We start from the raw sequence: 15,312 nt of genomic DNA, 5'->3' as shown, positions 1-15,312 counted from the left end.
TTAGCAATTTCATTAAAGTCCATGCCCTATGAAGTTAATGGCCATCAGAGCCTAGGACATTAGAGGAGTGATTGTGCCATTTTGTCCCACATGGTCAAACTGTTAATGCACTGCTCTACGGTTGCACTTTCCTGCAATGGCACCTATGATGGCCCATTCGGGAGAAACATCCTGAATGTCTACATGATTAATTCCTCAGGGGAATATGAGAGCACGTGCAGCAGAATGTGTGTGGAATCTGCTCGTGCGATGGGGTTGGGAAGTACTGGAGCACCCACCATATTTGCCAGACTGATCACCTTGTGATCAGGACCTCATACGAAAACTGAAAGAGCTATTGCATGGAACACACATTTGAACAGGTGGAGACATTCCCAAAACAGTAAAACAAGATCAGACAATCGCCGCTCGTGGTCTCGCGGTAGCATTCTCGCTTCCCGAGCACGGGGTCCCGGTTTCGATTCCCGGCGGGGTCAGGGATTTTCACCTGCCTCGAGATGACTGGGTGTTTGTGTTGTCCTCATCATTTCATCATCATCCAGGAAAGTGGCGAAATTGGACTGAGCAAAGATTGGGTAATTGTACGGACGCTGATAACCACGCAGTTGAGCGCCCCACGAATCAAACATCATCATCAAGATCAGACAATTCACTCATAGTGAGGCAACTTGTATTTGGCATTTTCAACATTGTTGGCAGAGAGTGATGGATTCATTGGGAAACTACTTTGAGTGGCTCTAACGTGTCAGTTCCTGCCCTTTACCATTGTGCACTATTGCAAATAACAGTAAAACAAATTTTAAACAACATGATTCGTTTCATCTTTTTTTCTCGTGCTATCTCTTTTATGGCAGTGTGTTCATCTGTCACCCTACACTTAATGTTTACATATGAAATAACCTTCCATTTGCGTATTTCAGAATCTTTTAATTCGATGGCATTCTCAGGACAAAAAATAATTGTCATGACTAATGCAGTGACCCTCATAATGTTTTAGTCCAATATTCAGGAACATACAATTTCCAGTAAATTGCCAGCAACCATTAAAAACTTGGTTTCAGATAAAGCATAGTTTAAACAGAGTTTGAAAGACATTTTGGTAGGCAACTCCTTCTAATCTGTAGATGAATATCTTAACAATGGAAATGTAAATATTAGCACTGCCAGCTTACTGTAAATATATTCACCTATTTTGACAATCTCCTGAAAAATGTTTGAGGTAGTAAGTATTATATTCAGATGTTTTATGTTTTTTTACCTTATCCTTTCTGACATGGTCTACACCCACGAGAGTCCTCTCGTTTTTTGGGTTTGACATGAATACTGCTTTTGATCTAATGTAATCAGTGTCAGTCAGTCCTATTATTGACACATGCTACAAGAAAGCTTGGGTCAACTGTTAATGTCTGTCAATGTTGTTGCAATGTAGTAACATTGCTAATAATGCCCGCAAGACTACCAAGCACTGTAAGAGATGGAGATATTTTACAGATTACATTTTTCAGCTTGCAAATAGTCTGGGGCAATGGATTTTTAATGTAGGGCATGTTTGAAGGTGGAGCTGGTTTTCTGAACAAAACTGTTCAGAAAGGCAGACAGCTGTACTCACTATAAGTTTCTCCCTAACTTTTGTTTTTCAGCAGAAGACACGCCATCTTCAGGAAGCAAAGACAAAAATGAAACTACCACAGACAAAAAAACTGAATCGGATCAACCAGTCCCCGACTCCACCTCTGATGACGGAGAAGAGAGGAGTCCCGGCATGGACCCCGAGGTCGTTCCGCTCCCGGAGGACGTGACGGGTGGCGCTGAGGAGGGTGGACCAGCAGTGCCGGAGCCGGATTTGCCGGCTTCAGCAGACCCTCTGTCCAGTGACAAGAAAGCGGATGTCGTGAAAGGTTAGTTTGTCTAGGGAGTGTGGCAGGGGAAAAGAGTGGTCATTATTTGCCACATTACAGATGTGCACAGATTTGTTACATAATAAACACTTGCCACCTCCTCCTCTCCTCCTCCTCCCCCCCCCCCCTCACACACACACACACACACACACACACACACACACACACACGAATATGCAGCTTTCCATTGTGGCAACTCCTTTCTTAAAATGAAGATTGAATTTGTTTAAATGTTGTTACAGATTGCTTCCAATCTGGAGCACTATAGTTCAGTAATGTAGTTATTGTAATTTGACTAGAGTGAAATACCACAGTAAGGGCATGAGTAAAAAAATTCTTTGGAAAAAAGTCAGTTACCATATTGAAATCATAACTGAGCCTCTGGATTTAGTGTCTGTCGATTTAAAAATGTTTATCGAAAAGAATAAATGTCACAGCTTCACAAAAATCTGCTGAAAGTCACCACATCTACATGTGTTCACTTGAAAAACAAACTATTGATCAGTGAATTTAAATGCAAGATATTCTTGAATGACACTAAAGGGACTGTGCCTCATAGTCCAAAGTCTTTACAGAAATATTTGTGGTAACGACAATAGCTCTGGTGCATTTATAAACTGGCTAGTCCATAATGAATACAATATGACTACTGACAATATCACAATGTCATATTTATCTGGATGCTTGAGGCAGCAAATGCCAGTTGTGAATTTCATGCTTTTTAGATCTACATTCAGCATCTTCACCTTATTGATATCAGAAAAGACTCATTTATTCTTCAGTCTTAGTTGCACATGTTCTACTTACAGGATGCCCACAATTAGAGTTACTTTCAAAACACTGTAGAAATAGAACCGCACATCAGAATGATGTTAAATTTGAGCAACATATTATTGAAACAGTGGAAAACGTCATGGAACAAAGAAATCAAACGATGGAAAATACAGGATAGAATGTAACAATACAGGGTGTATACGACCCGGGACAACCGGGAATTCCGGGAAAAACCCGGGAATTTTTTCATGCGGGAGAAAACCGGGAAAAACCCGGGAATTTTTCGGAATTCCGGGAATTTTTCATTGTTTTAGCTTTCAGTTACATTTTTGTAGTTTTGACTGCAGAATTGATTCTCTAGCAAAGAATGTTATTGTATCCTGCTACTGGAGAATGATACTGCAGCAATAAAATATAAACGAGAGGGAAAAAAAATAAAACTGTAGTGGCAAAGGAAATGTGCATTTTACGATAACAAAACACCGTGCACGCACAAGCGTCTACAGATAGCAAAAATATGTTAAAGGCCGTAGGGCGCAGACTGTAATTCTTCGTAACAATAAACTGCTTGCTATGAGCATGACGTCACAACTGTTCACATTAGGTTCGTTTGACCAGTTGCCAGCGGTCTGTTGCGCATGCGCATTTGACTCGCGTATAAGCAGTACCTTCTCTCGCTTCCCGCTTCTTGAAGTTTGGCTGTTAGCTGCATCGGTAGTAGCAGCAAGCAGCCAGATGCAAACGAGAAAAATTTTTCTCGCGCGCCCTAGCTGCCAGATTCGCGCTTGCACAGAGTTGTCTGAGTTGTAGTGGGGAGGGGGTTAGTCTCCACGTGACCCGTGTTTACGTTAAGTGATTTCGCCTTCTCTTCGTGTACAGCTCCCACGTCAAATGAAAACAAAACGGATTTCTGTGGCCGGGAGCTATCAAGTGAATTAAAATGCATTCACATAATTACAGAGGGCAAAAATATGTTATTAATTTCAGTTTCTGATTTTATTTTCTTTCCAAGTTAGTAGCAGTCAAGCATTAATCGCCTTGCAGAAGAATGAAGTTATTTTTGCAAGTTTGCTAAAGAAATTCCGCTGAGGCAATCATTTTATTTGAAACGAAGTGTTTCATTTAACAATTTTGGGTACTTCCAACTGTTCGGTGAATTTCAAGTGCACGTTATCATCTTCTGCCATGTATGGCATTATGCCATAATAAAGAACCAAACATGAGATCGTAGAGTACAGGTACTCCAAGAAAATTTACATCCCAAAAACCACACTGAAAAGCTTAATATCAGATGGGACCTACTTCATTGTGAATCTGGAAAAAACCAATGTGCACTTCAAGCCGAATTATGCATTTTAGTGTGATTCACGAAATTTTGATGCCTTTTGGAGTATCCTCTGATGCCCTGTTTCTTTTATGGTGTAGTGTAAGCTCTCTTAATGCTTTATACACACGAACATGCGGGCTTCCTACACCACTGCAGTTGCACACGCACAATAATTCGTTTTTGGCACTCTCTGCCAACTGGTAAATCGAACCTATAACTAACAGTATTGCGAACGGTGGTTAGAAAAGCGTTACTTTCAAAGTAAATTTCTTTTTACGCAAGATGAATTATGTTACGTGTGTGAAAGTGGGATGGATATCTAAATCACAGAGCGTTCGAAACTGAACAGTTTGAGGACCAGTCACTTCAAGAATTTCGAGCCGAGGCATTTATGTCACAATTTTAAATTTACTGGCACATTTGTGTGATGTATCTTAAAGTATATCACACCAAAAAAAGACCAATATTACACGTGAAAGCTTAGCTTTTCTTGTAGATATACGGTACTGTGTACATTAATGTAAACCGTTAACTTTTTTCCTCTTGTGTGTTCGCGCTATGTAACCAGTAATCTTGCTAGTGGCTGACTATAACACGTGCCTTATGCTCTGAATAGCTGCTGTCATCGGCTGGCGAGATCTCGTGGCTTGAGATATGACTCGCTTACAAAAGGACATCACAACCTCGGTTGCAACGCTCCGGAAACTAACAAGCTGTGTTTGGTGCAATTCGAATTTATACTTTCGTAATACGAAAATATGCAGCGTATATGTTGCTGCAAATCAAAGGTCTTTCCAAAACTTCTCTGCTTCGGCTTTTCTTTTTTTTCCGGGAAGTTCTACGCGATTATATAAAACGTTAACCATTCAAAGGATTGATAAGTTTTACAGTTCCGAGGGAACTTTTTCTGTGCTAAGTGACAGTAGGTCGCCCGGGAAAAAGCATATTTTTTAAACGGGATATCCGGGAGAAATCCGGGAATAATCCGGGAATTTTTTTTCCTTGTCCCTGTATACACCCTGCAATATATAGCGGAGATGCTGAGTCGCAGGTAGGCACAACAAAGACTGTCACAAATATAGCTTTCAGCCAGTAAGGCCTTCGTCAGAATTGGATGGCATGCACGACTGCAGGGGCTTAAGCTATATTTATGACAGTCTCTTTGTTGTGTGTATCTGTGACTCTGCATCTCCACTGTATGATGAGTAGCAACTTTTACTAGTTGTACATTACACCCTCCAATCGGTTGAATGTGCACGACTGCTAAAGTTCGGCAGTTAACTGTTGTGGTATTGTTAGATAATCGCATCCATAACGATAAGGTCGTACCACAATGGATGTGAAAAATCAGATTTTAATTGCCCTAGGTCCAAAAACCGTATAAAAAGCAAAGAGAAATTGGTTTTATTTTTGTTTATGAAAACTGCATAAAAAAGTGAACTCTGTTCCTAATTGTCGTGAGACTGGCAAAAGACATGTTCAGTAACCTGTTCATAGTTTTTTTGCCATAAATTGAAATGAAGAAACTGCATGTTCCGTAACAGATCGGAGTGTTTCAGGGGTCACGTTCAGTATGTGTTGTGCTGTGTATGCCTTCAATTCGGTTACATTCATAATTGGGGCAGAACATAACTTGCTGATAACCTGAGAGCCAGAAGTCACATGGTGAGTCACAGATGATTTAAGGGGGGCAAAATGGGGCTAGGGTGACAGGGAGAGGGAAAAAGCAAGCAAGCACTAAGGGGAGGGTAGGGATGTTAGCTCAACAAGAGGGGTCTTGCCAGTAATTTTATGATACTTAAATCTTTTACTTTTTATGCATCCATTGTCCTGTACTTTCAACAATCTCCCTTGCGCCATTTTATAATTCTACTGTTTTGTGCCATTCAGTTTACACACCCATTGTGCTATACTACTAACATTTTAACAAGAATTTTTTATTTAATTATATTTTTAATAAGTTTAGCAACACCCCTCTATTAAACTCAGGACATCCCTACCCCCTTTCTGCTTCCTTTCCCTCTTCCCAATCACCCTAACTCCATTTTCCCCTCCCCTTTCCCCACTCCCCTCCCCTCTCCCTTATACCTATTTAAAACACTGATAACAGTTGCAAAACACAGTTCTCTAATTAGAGTTTCTAAACAAACAAGATGGTTTGCTGATGAAACTACTTAGGTAAGTTCCACATTCGTGTAAATTTTTTTCTACTTATTGTAAAATAGTTTTACTTTGTTTTAGAATGAAGATGTCTTGTAATTAGAAATGTGCAACTGAAACTAAAGAATAAATAGAATTGTTTCAAATATCTATACAGTTGCCGATCTTCTCTGGTCAAATGTATATGCTACAGTGAAAATATTGATACCAGTTTCCCGGGTACTACATTCTCCAGGCTGGGCGGCAGCTCATACATTCTTTGCAGTAAACATGCAACAATTTTTAAAAAAATTAATAATAAAAGGATTTATTCACACTTACCACCCTTCTCGTGTCACTCAGCAACAGTTTGATTAATTATCCTCTTTTTCCATTTGAAATCAAAGTAGGTAATTGGTCTGTTACACTGTTTATTTACCTTGATAATTGAATATTAGAGCACAATGTTTGAAAATATAATATGTATGCATAATAAAATACTTACGAAATGACAGCAGGAGAAAACGCATAAAAGATATGGAAAGGTGGGCTTTCAGAACCATTGGCTCTTCCTCCTGGCAGATGGGTTAAAGGAAAGGAAGAGAGACGAAAGAAAGGTCTTATGAGATTCAGGAAATATGTAAAGTTACGGAAAATTACCCAGAACCCTGGACCATGGGGGAATAGTATCTCCTTTTCATCCCGTTGGTAAGCCTTAGACCTGGCATTCTGGGCGACTTTTCTGTAACTCTTCCCATGTTCTGAATCTCCCCAGTCCTTGTCTTTAATTCCTCTTCCTTTACCTTCAACCTTTCTGCCAGGATGAGGATGAGGAGAGACAAGCTCCAAAAAGCTCACACATTTCCACATCTTTTGTGTGTTTCCTCCTGTCATTTTTTGGTGAGTAAACTTTTTTGTCTACACCAGTGAGCTGATCTTAATATGTTTGCTAATGCTTTCACCATTTTACTCCAAAAGGAAACAAAATTTAAATGGCAAAAGCTTTGTTTACTTTGACAATTATACATAATTGACTCTGAATTATAGGAAGAGTTTTTCATGTATTTGGTGCATTCACAGTTTATTGCCTGTAAGTAAAATAGCATGTCTAGTGCATGCTACACACACGCGCGCGCACGCACACACACACACACACACACACACACACACACACACACACACACACACTTCTGCTGTGACATATATTGGTGTCTGAAATATAATAAGCCTTACTAGTAAATGCGGTGAAAATGCTACAAAAAAAATCTGGAATGAATTTGGCGAAGATACAGTAAATTCAGTTGATGCATTAAAACTACATAGCATTTGTTATTAGGGCAATTGGGTCCATTAATCTGTTCAGAAATGTAAATAAACTAAAATTCTTTCAAATTTTCACTGCTCATAGAATAATTTTCTCTTGCCAAGAAAAGAAACGAGGGATACCCAGTGCTAAATGGTGTGGCCTTGCAGGAATGAAGCCACTTCAATGGGACTTTACACACAAAATTATTGTTGAAATAATGAGTTTCCTGTTCTTCTACTCCCCATTTCCCCCCAAGTTTACTTGTTTTTGTTGTGCTTAAAAATAAGTTAACATTTGTTTACATATACCTATTTGAAAGGCAAATTCTGTTTCAAGTTAATAATTACGGTCATGTATGGGGAGCCAGCAGTTATAAATAACTTTACATTTAAAAATATAGTCAATGTATATCAAGTTATATTTCTAAAAACAAAGATGATGTGACTTACCAAATGAAAGTGCTGGCAGGTCGACAGACACACAAACGAACACAAACATACACACAAAATTCAAGCTTTCGCAACAAACTGTTGCCTCATCAGGAAAGAGGGAAGGAGAGGGAAAGACGAAAGGATGTGGGTTTTAAGGGAGAGGGTAAGGAGTCATTCCAGTCCCGGGAGCGGAAAGACTTACCTTATGGGGAAAAAAGGACGGGTATACACTCGCGCACACACACACATATCCATCCACACATATACAGACACAAGCAGACATATTTAAAGACAAAGAGTCAAACTCTTTGTCTTTAAATATGTCTGCTTGTGTCTGTATATGTGTGGATGGATATGTGTGTGTGTGCGAGTGTATACCCGTCCTTTTTTCCCCATAAGGTAAGTCTTTCCGCTCCCGGGACTGGAATGACTCCTTACCCTCTCCCTTAAAACCCACATCCTTTCGTCTTTCCCTCTCCTTCCCTCTTTCCTGATGAGGCAACAGTTTGTTGCGAAAGCTTGAATTTTGTGTGTATGTTTGTGTTCGTTTGTGTGTCTGTCGACCTGCCAGCACTTTCATTTGGTAAGTCACATCATCTTTGTTTTTAGGTATATTTTTCCTTCATGGAATGTTTCCTTCTATTATAATCAAGTTATATTTCTATGTTTATGTCCCCTAAAAGTTTATAATATAGTTATTTCATATGATCTCCCACATTTCAAGTTTAAGTGTTCAGATTCCTGAAGCAGTAATGACACAAAGTAGAATTTTTTTAAAAAAGAAAGTTGTTGAGGAATTTCAGACCTGCATTTATGGAATATTTATCTTGTTTATGGTAGCACTGTACTTTCTTAACCTTCAGTATCCTTCTATTGAGAGTAAGTGAAGTGGCTTATGGTTGTGGATCTTCGTGGCTGAATAATGAAAATCTTTACAGACCTCTCTCAGGAGCAGCCTTCCTGGTTTGCCTCGGCTGTTGTTGTGTGTGCTATCCATGCCTTGTTTGCAATCATCGCTGCGTGAGATTACACGTGCGCACACACACTCACACACAAAAACCCAAAATGTATGTCTGCCGTTTCCTTATGTCTCATTTCTTGAGGGATTACTAGCATGTCCTATATCTGTCACTAACATTGCAATGGTATATTATTGTTTTCATCTGTAAATACTACTGCTGGGATTGTAGAACTTCACATTGGATCTCTCTTTTTTGTAAAAGTTTAATGTAAATGTTACACATGAATTCTAAAAAAATGGAATTAAGGAATGTGGCATGAAAACTATTGTAGAAAAGGTTTTTAAAAAATGGGGATATATAGGGGAAATGTTTGGCATAAAAATAATTCAATTTGAGTTATTTATGGGTCTATATGTATTTTTTTAATTTGTTTTCCCTGTATTATTGAATCAGTTCAAACTATGAAATGTCAAATCTTAGAAAATGAAAATGTTGGGCATCTGAACAGATTGCTTATTAGTGGTTAATGCTACACTTTTTTAATCCCAGAAGAACAGTGTAACAGTAATTCGTCCTCTCCAGGTGTGTGAAGTGTTGCCAGAGTGGAGGAAAAATTGAATGTAGCTCTCCTCCTTCCAGTTCTGTTACATCATTTTGGATTGGAAAGTTTTGTTGTACTTGCAGGTCAGAGTACTGGGCAGTTCAAAATAGTGATTACAAATGTCTGTAACTATTTAATGCATAGTGATACATCAGTGATAAATACAGAGAATGTAAGAGTTCGAAATATTGATCATTGCACAAATGCAGTGAATTGGTAGTTGGTGATGCATAATTGAAAAGTGCCAGGTCATAAATGAAAATGGTAGATTCCATGTAGAAGGCATCCTGGATGTTAGAATTTAGGAATTGTCATACTCCATGGATATCCACATGTGAAGCTAGCAGGGAACCACAAACAATAATTTGGCAAGTTCTCCCGATAGAACTGAAAGTAATTGAAATTTTACAGGAATTGAAACAAGAACACTACTTCATACATGCGAATTTGCTATGGCACTGCTGGAAGTCGGAGGTAGAAGCGTTTACTGCGGAGGTAGAAGCGTTTACTGCATGCCTCATTTTTGTGATGATGCAGTCTCCCCCATAAGTGAAGAGCTTAACTAGCACTATATTTGAATATGGAGTATACAAATGCATGTAATTGACTTGACTGCAGTGTCTCGTTGCAAAAAGTGTAGAGTCCATTGTCTCTTCAGTGAGCTAAATACTTCTACATTTACTTGGACATTCCCAAGTAAAGGCTGATGCCACAGCTTGATACAGATTCCACGGATTAAATCTTCCAGCAAGATGTTTTGTCTTTGTCAAAAATGGTTATAGAGTGTGTGGTGCTCAGATGTGTTGTCCATGTGACTAAGGTAGTCGTATAGTATACCTGTAAAGTGTGAGAAAAAATATTTTATTGTCTTCTCCATTCTCTGTAATTCTTAGTGATGTATCACTATGCATTAAAATAGTTACAGCTGTTTCTAAGTGCTAAATGAGCTTTGAATTGCTCTTTAAGTTATGAACTAAATGTGAATGCTTTCTTTAAATCTACAGATGATATAGAGGTGTGGATTTGCCTTTCTTAAGATATCTTGTAATGCACGTTCCTAGATTTCCTCAAACCCAAACTAATTTTCAGTCAGTTTGGCTTTTGCGAGCCTTTCTGTTATTCTGTAAATTATTTGCATTACTCTTTTCCAACTGTGACATATTAAACATACGGTTTGGTATTATTCACTCCTGTCAGCACCCGATTCCTTTACCGTCGATTATATTACATTCTTCTTGATGTCTGAGGGTATTTCGGCTGTCTCACATTTTGGCAGCAGGTGGAGTATTTCTGTCATGGCATACTCGCTCAAAATTCTCAGTAATTCTGAGTGAATGTGGTGTTTAGGAAATACTTCGTGCCCTGTCAAATTCTCACAGTAATGCATCCTCTCTTATATTCCACCATTTCCTCTTCCCTTAGCATAAAATTGTCTTCCAATTTCATTCCTTTTACATTCTTCGGTCTGTGGTAATTCTGTAATACTTCTTTAAATTTTATGTAGAAGGTTTTTGATGTTGTTGCTTGTGAGTTCATCATCAATTTTAGTCAATCTGACAGGGTTGTATTTATGCCAGTCTGTAATGGTACGCCGATAAACAGTATAGACACGTCCCTTACTCGGTAGTGGATGGGTCCGTTAGTATCGGAAGTGCGTCTACCCTACATATGGTACAAGATCAGGATATGTAAGAAAAGAAGGAAATTAGAAGTATTTGATTTGTAAATGATTTTTAGGAATGGTCGTTCGTTGGCATATGTCGTAATATTTTGGTGCCACTATTGAACTGTCACTGACAAAACCTTAAAAGTTTGTAATTTCACAGCCATTTTGGTTAATTAACCTCGTAAGTGGATTGGGATATTAACAATAGAATGCAACAGACCTGGGCTACCCCCCAGGGGGTCCACAACTCTTTGGTGGATACGTGCGTAGCAAGCACGGGACCCCGAGCTAATGTGGCCTTCTTTCCTTTCCGGGCTGCATACCTTCCCATTCCGCATCCTTCCCCATCCCTATCTTCGCCCCTCCTCCCCTCACCTCTGGCTCTTTCCTTCTCTTTCTCCCCATATGGGAGAATGGTTTGTGCCTACGTCCGGAGACGGACGCTCGTAAATGTACTGCATTTCTTGCCTTCCTTGCTTTTATGTCTTCTTCCTTCCTTTGTCCTTCTCTGTCTTTTTCCTTCCTTTGTCCTTCTCTGTCTTTTTCCTTCCTTTGTCCTTCTCTTTTCCTTACCTCTTCTCTTTCTCTTTTCTCCGCTGCGGCGTTTGAGACCTCTCTTCCTTCCCTTCCCTTTCTCTTTCTTCCTCCCTGTGCGTGTCTGAAGGCCGACCCACGCCCTTCGTGCGTAGCCGGTGACGGGGTAACGCGTAATTCCCCGCCCCGGGTAGACAGGTAGGACACGTACGTACCCCCTGGTAACGGCCAGGCCCAGGGAGGGGTGATTACCCGAGCTGATACCTTCCGAAAATGCCGATTGGTCCCTCCGTCCGTTTGTCGGGAGGTGTGACCTGAGGTGTGAACAATCACCTAAGGCGGGAGTGCCCTCAGAGAGGGCCCCCACAAGGGAGGAGCGCGCCATCGGAGACGCCGGTAATCATGGGGGATTCTTCCGCAATGGTTTCCTCACCTTCCACTAAGTCTAGTCACAAACGTAAGCATACTGAGTCTCAGCCACAGACGATTCTTCCATCGTTGCCACAGTTCCTTGTTGTTTCTCGGTCTGATGAAGGTCACGACTTCTCTACGGTCAACCCTTTCATTATTCAGAAAGGAGTCGACGCAATAGCAGGTCCTGTAAAGTCTTGTTCCAGATTACGGAATGGAACCCTGTTGTTAGAAACACACAGTGCCCTCCAGTCACAAAAATTGCTGCGTACTTCTCTGCTCCACACCTTCCCCGTCCGGGTGGAACCGCACCGTACCTTGAATTCCTCGCGTGGAGTCGTTTATACACGCTCCCTCGATGGATTGTCTGACGAAGAAATTCAGCACTATCTGTCTGACCAGGGCGTAACGGCAGTTCATAGAGTAATGAAACGGGTTGACACGAACATCATTCCAACCCGCACTGTCTTCTTGACATTTGACACAGTTCAACTCCCATCGAAAATCAAAGCAGGCTAGGAGATAATTTCCGTTCGCCCTTACGTCCCAAACCCTACGCGTTGCTATCGATGTCAGCGGTTCAATCACACCAGCCAGTCCTGTTCCAATCCAGCCAAATGTGTTACGTGTGGCACGGATGCCCATGAGGGTGCTTGTCCACCTCCATCCCCTCGCTGCATCAACTGTATGGGTGACCACGCTGCTTCCTCTCGAGATTGCCCCGTTTTTAAGGATGAGAAGCTCATCCAGGAAATAAGGGTGAAGGAAAAGGTGTCGACCTTTGCTGCTCGAAAATTATTCGCCAGTCGCAAGCCCACCGTGCCTCAGACAGGAAAATACAGCACTGTCCTTGCTTCTCCTCGGCCAACAAAGGAGGCGGCCACGCAGACTTGCGACCTCACCTTTAGTACCACGGTCGTCAGATCGGCCAGCGCAAAGATCGCTCGTTCAACCTCACCACTTTCGCCTGCCCACTCTATGGCTCACCCTTCGTCGGGTTCTGCTACATCTCGAGCCCAAAAGTCGGACGCCAAGTCTTCGAAAAAAGAGCATACTCGTGAAGAGTTTTTACGGACCGCAGCTTCACAACCATCGGTTCCTCCTTCCTCTAAACAACATTCTTCCAAGAAGGCTACAAAGAAACCCAGTTCCTCTCCTTCTCCGCCAAGGCGTGCCCCCTCTACAGCACCACCTGGCGGAAATCGCCCTCGGCCATCTTCTGTGTCGCCGAGGCGCACTGCTGGTGGCCGGTCAACCGGCCGATCGCTGGTGGCAGGGACTGCTCCTGACCACCTTATGGATCAGGATCTTCTGCCTTCGGCTGAATGCCATTCCATGCTGTCGGTTGCTAGCTCCGAGCAGTCTTTGAGTTGACAGCAACTTTGGTCCCATTCCTCCATTCTCTTTTCACCCCATGTCCATTATCCACTGGAATATCCGCGGCATTCGAGCCAATCGGGATGAATTGTCGGTCCTCTTACGCTCCTACTCGCCGGTCATCTTCTGTCTTCAGGAAACAAAGCTGCGTCCCCATGACCGCTTTGTTCTCCCTCATTTTCAGTCTGTCCGATATGATCTCCCCTCTGTTGAAGGCTCTCCAGCCCATGGAGGACTCATGATTCTTCTCCGTGATACTCTCCATTATCACCCAATCCCCTTAAACACTTCCTTCCAAGCTGTCGCCGTCCGTCTTTCACTTTCCGAATACACGTTCTCTCTTTGTACTGTATACATTCCATCGTCCACACCAATGGCAGGAGCTGATCTCCTTCATCTTCTTGGTCAGCTTCCACCCCCCTATTTGCTGGTTGGGGACTTCAATGCCCACCACCCGCTTTGGGGATCTCCACACCCTTGTCCACGTGGCTCCGTATTGCTGGACGTCTTCCACCAAGCGGATCTAGTTTGCCTCAACACTGGGGTCCCCACATTTTTGTCTGCCTCCACGACAACCTTATCTCATTTGGACCTTGCGGTCGGTACTGTTCCGCTAGCTCGGCGCTTCGAATGGTTCGCCCTTGACGATACACACTCGAGTGACCACTTTCCATGTGTCCTCAGACTGCAGCCTCAACTGCCATATATGCGCCCGCGACGCTGGAAGTTTGCCCAAGCCGATTGGACGCTTTTTTCGTCTCTCGCGACATTCGATGACCGTCGCTTTCCCAGCATCGACGATGAGGTCACACACATTACCGACGTTATCCTTACAGCTGCGGAACGTTCAATACCACGCACCTCCGAATTGCCCCGGCGCCCCCCAGTTCCTTGGTGGAACGAGGCATGCCGTGACGCAATACGTGAGCGGCGACGTGCTCTTCGCATTTTCCGTCACCATCCTACTTTGGCCAACTGTATCCGCTATAAGCAGCTCCGTGCGCGATGCCGTCGCGTCATCCGCGATAGCAAGAAGGCAAGCTGGAAATTCTTTATTAGCTCATTTAACACCTTCACTCCCTCCTCAGAAGTTTGGAGTCGGCTTCGACGGTTCTCAGGCGCGCCTAGTTTCTCCCCGGTTTCTGGGCTCACTGTCGCGCATGATACCTTAGTGGACCCCGTCGCAATTTCTAACTCGTTGGGTCAGCACTTTGCTGAGATTTCGAGCTCTTCAAATTACCCGCCAGCGTTTCTCCCGAAGAAACGTGCAGCGGAAGTGCGACCTCTTGCTTTCTCCTCCCAAAATCACGAAAGCTACAATACTGTTTTCTCCATGCGGGAACTCCAACATGCCCTCTCATCTTCTCGCTCCTCCGCCCCAGGACCGGATGGTATCCATGTCCAAATGTTGCTGCATTTATCCACCCATAGTCTGCGTTACCTCCTTCGCCTTTATAATCGACTTTGGACCGGCAGCACCTTTCCCAGACGGTGGCGGGAAGCTATTGTCGTTCCCGTTCCGAAACCTGGAAAGGACAAACATCTCCCCTCTAGCTATCGCCCCATTTCTCTCACGAGTAGTGTCTGTAAGGTTTTGGAGCGTATGGTGAATTACCGTTTAGCTTGGTGGCTGGAATCCCGCAGCCTTTTAACACCAGCCCAATGCGGATTTCGGAAGCATCGTTCTGCAGTTGACCATCTTGTCGCTCTCTCCACTTATATCATGAACAATTTTCTCCGGCAACGCCAAACGGTAGCAATATTTTTTGATCTGGAGAGAGCATACGATACCTGTTGGAGGACAGGCATCCCCTCCGCACACTGTTCTCTTGGGGCTTTCGAGGCCGGCTGCCCCTTTTTCTTCGCGAATTTATGGCAGAGCGCAC

General features: G+C 42.5%; 1 protein-coding gene across 2 annotated transcripts in view; it reads left to right on the top strand.

The window, feature by feature from the left end:
• The window catches only part of LOC126106312 (hypoxia up-regulated protein 1), a 119,592-nt gene that overhangs the window by 93,227 nt on the left and 11,053 nt on the right, over positions 1-15,312 (top strand). The window contains exon 16 of one of the 2 annotated variants that reach the window (XM_049912539.1): positions 1,644-1,898. In XM_049912539.1, the coding sequence (XP_049768496.1) occupies positions 1,644-1,898 (255 nt within the window). Of the gene's footprint in view, positions 1-1,640; positions 1,899-15,312 lie in introns of both variants that reach the window. The other variant, XM_049912538.1, reaches the window with a different exon arrangement.

The sequence above is a fragment of the Schistocerca cancellata genome, chromosome 10, assembly GCF_023864275.1.
Source record: "Schistocerca cancellata isolate TAMUIC-IGC-003103 chromosome 10, iqSchCanc2.1, whole genome shotgun sequence".
In the NCBI taxonomy this organism is placed as follows: Eukaryota; Metazoa; Arthropoda; class Insecta; order Orthoptera; family Acrididae; genus Schistocerca; species Schistocerca cancellata.
This window is presented reverse-complemented; position numbering and strand designations above follow the sequence as displayed.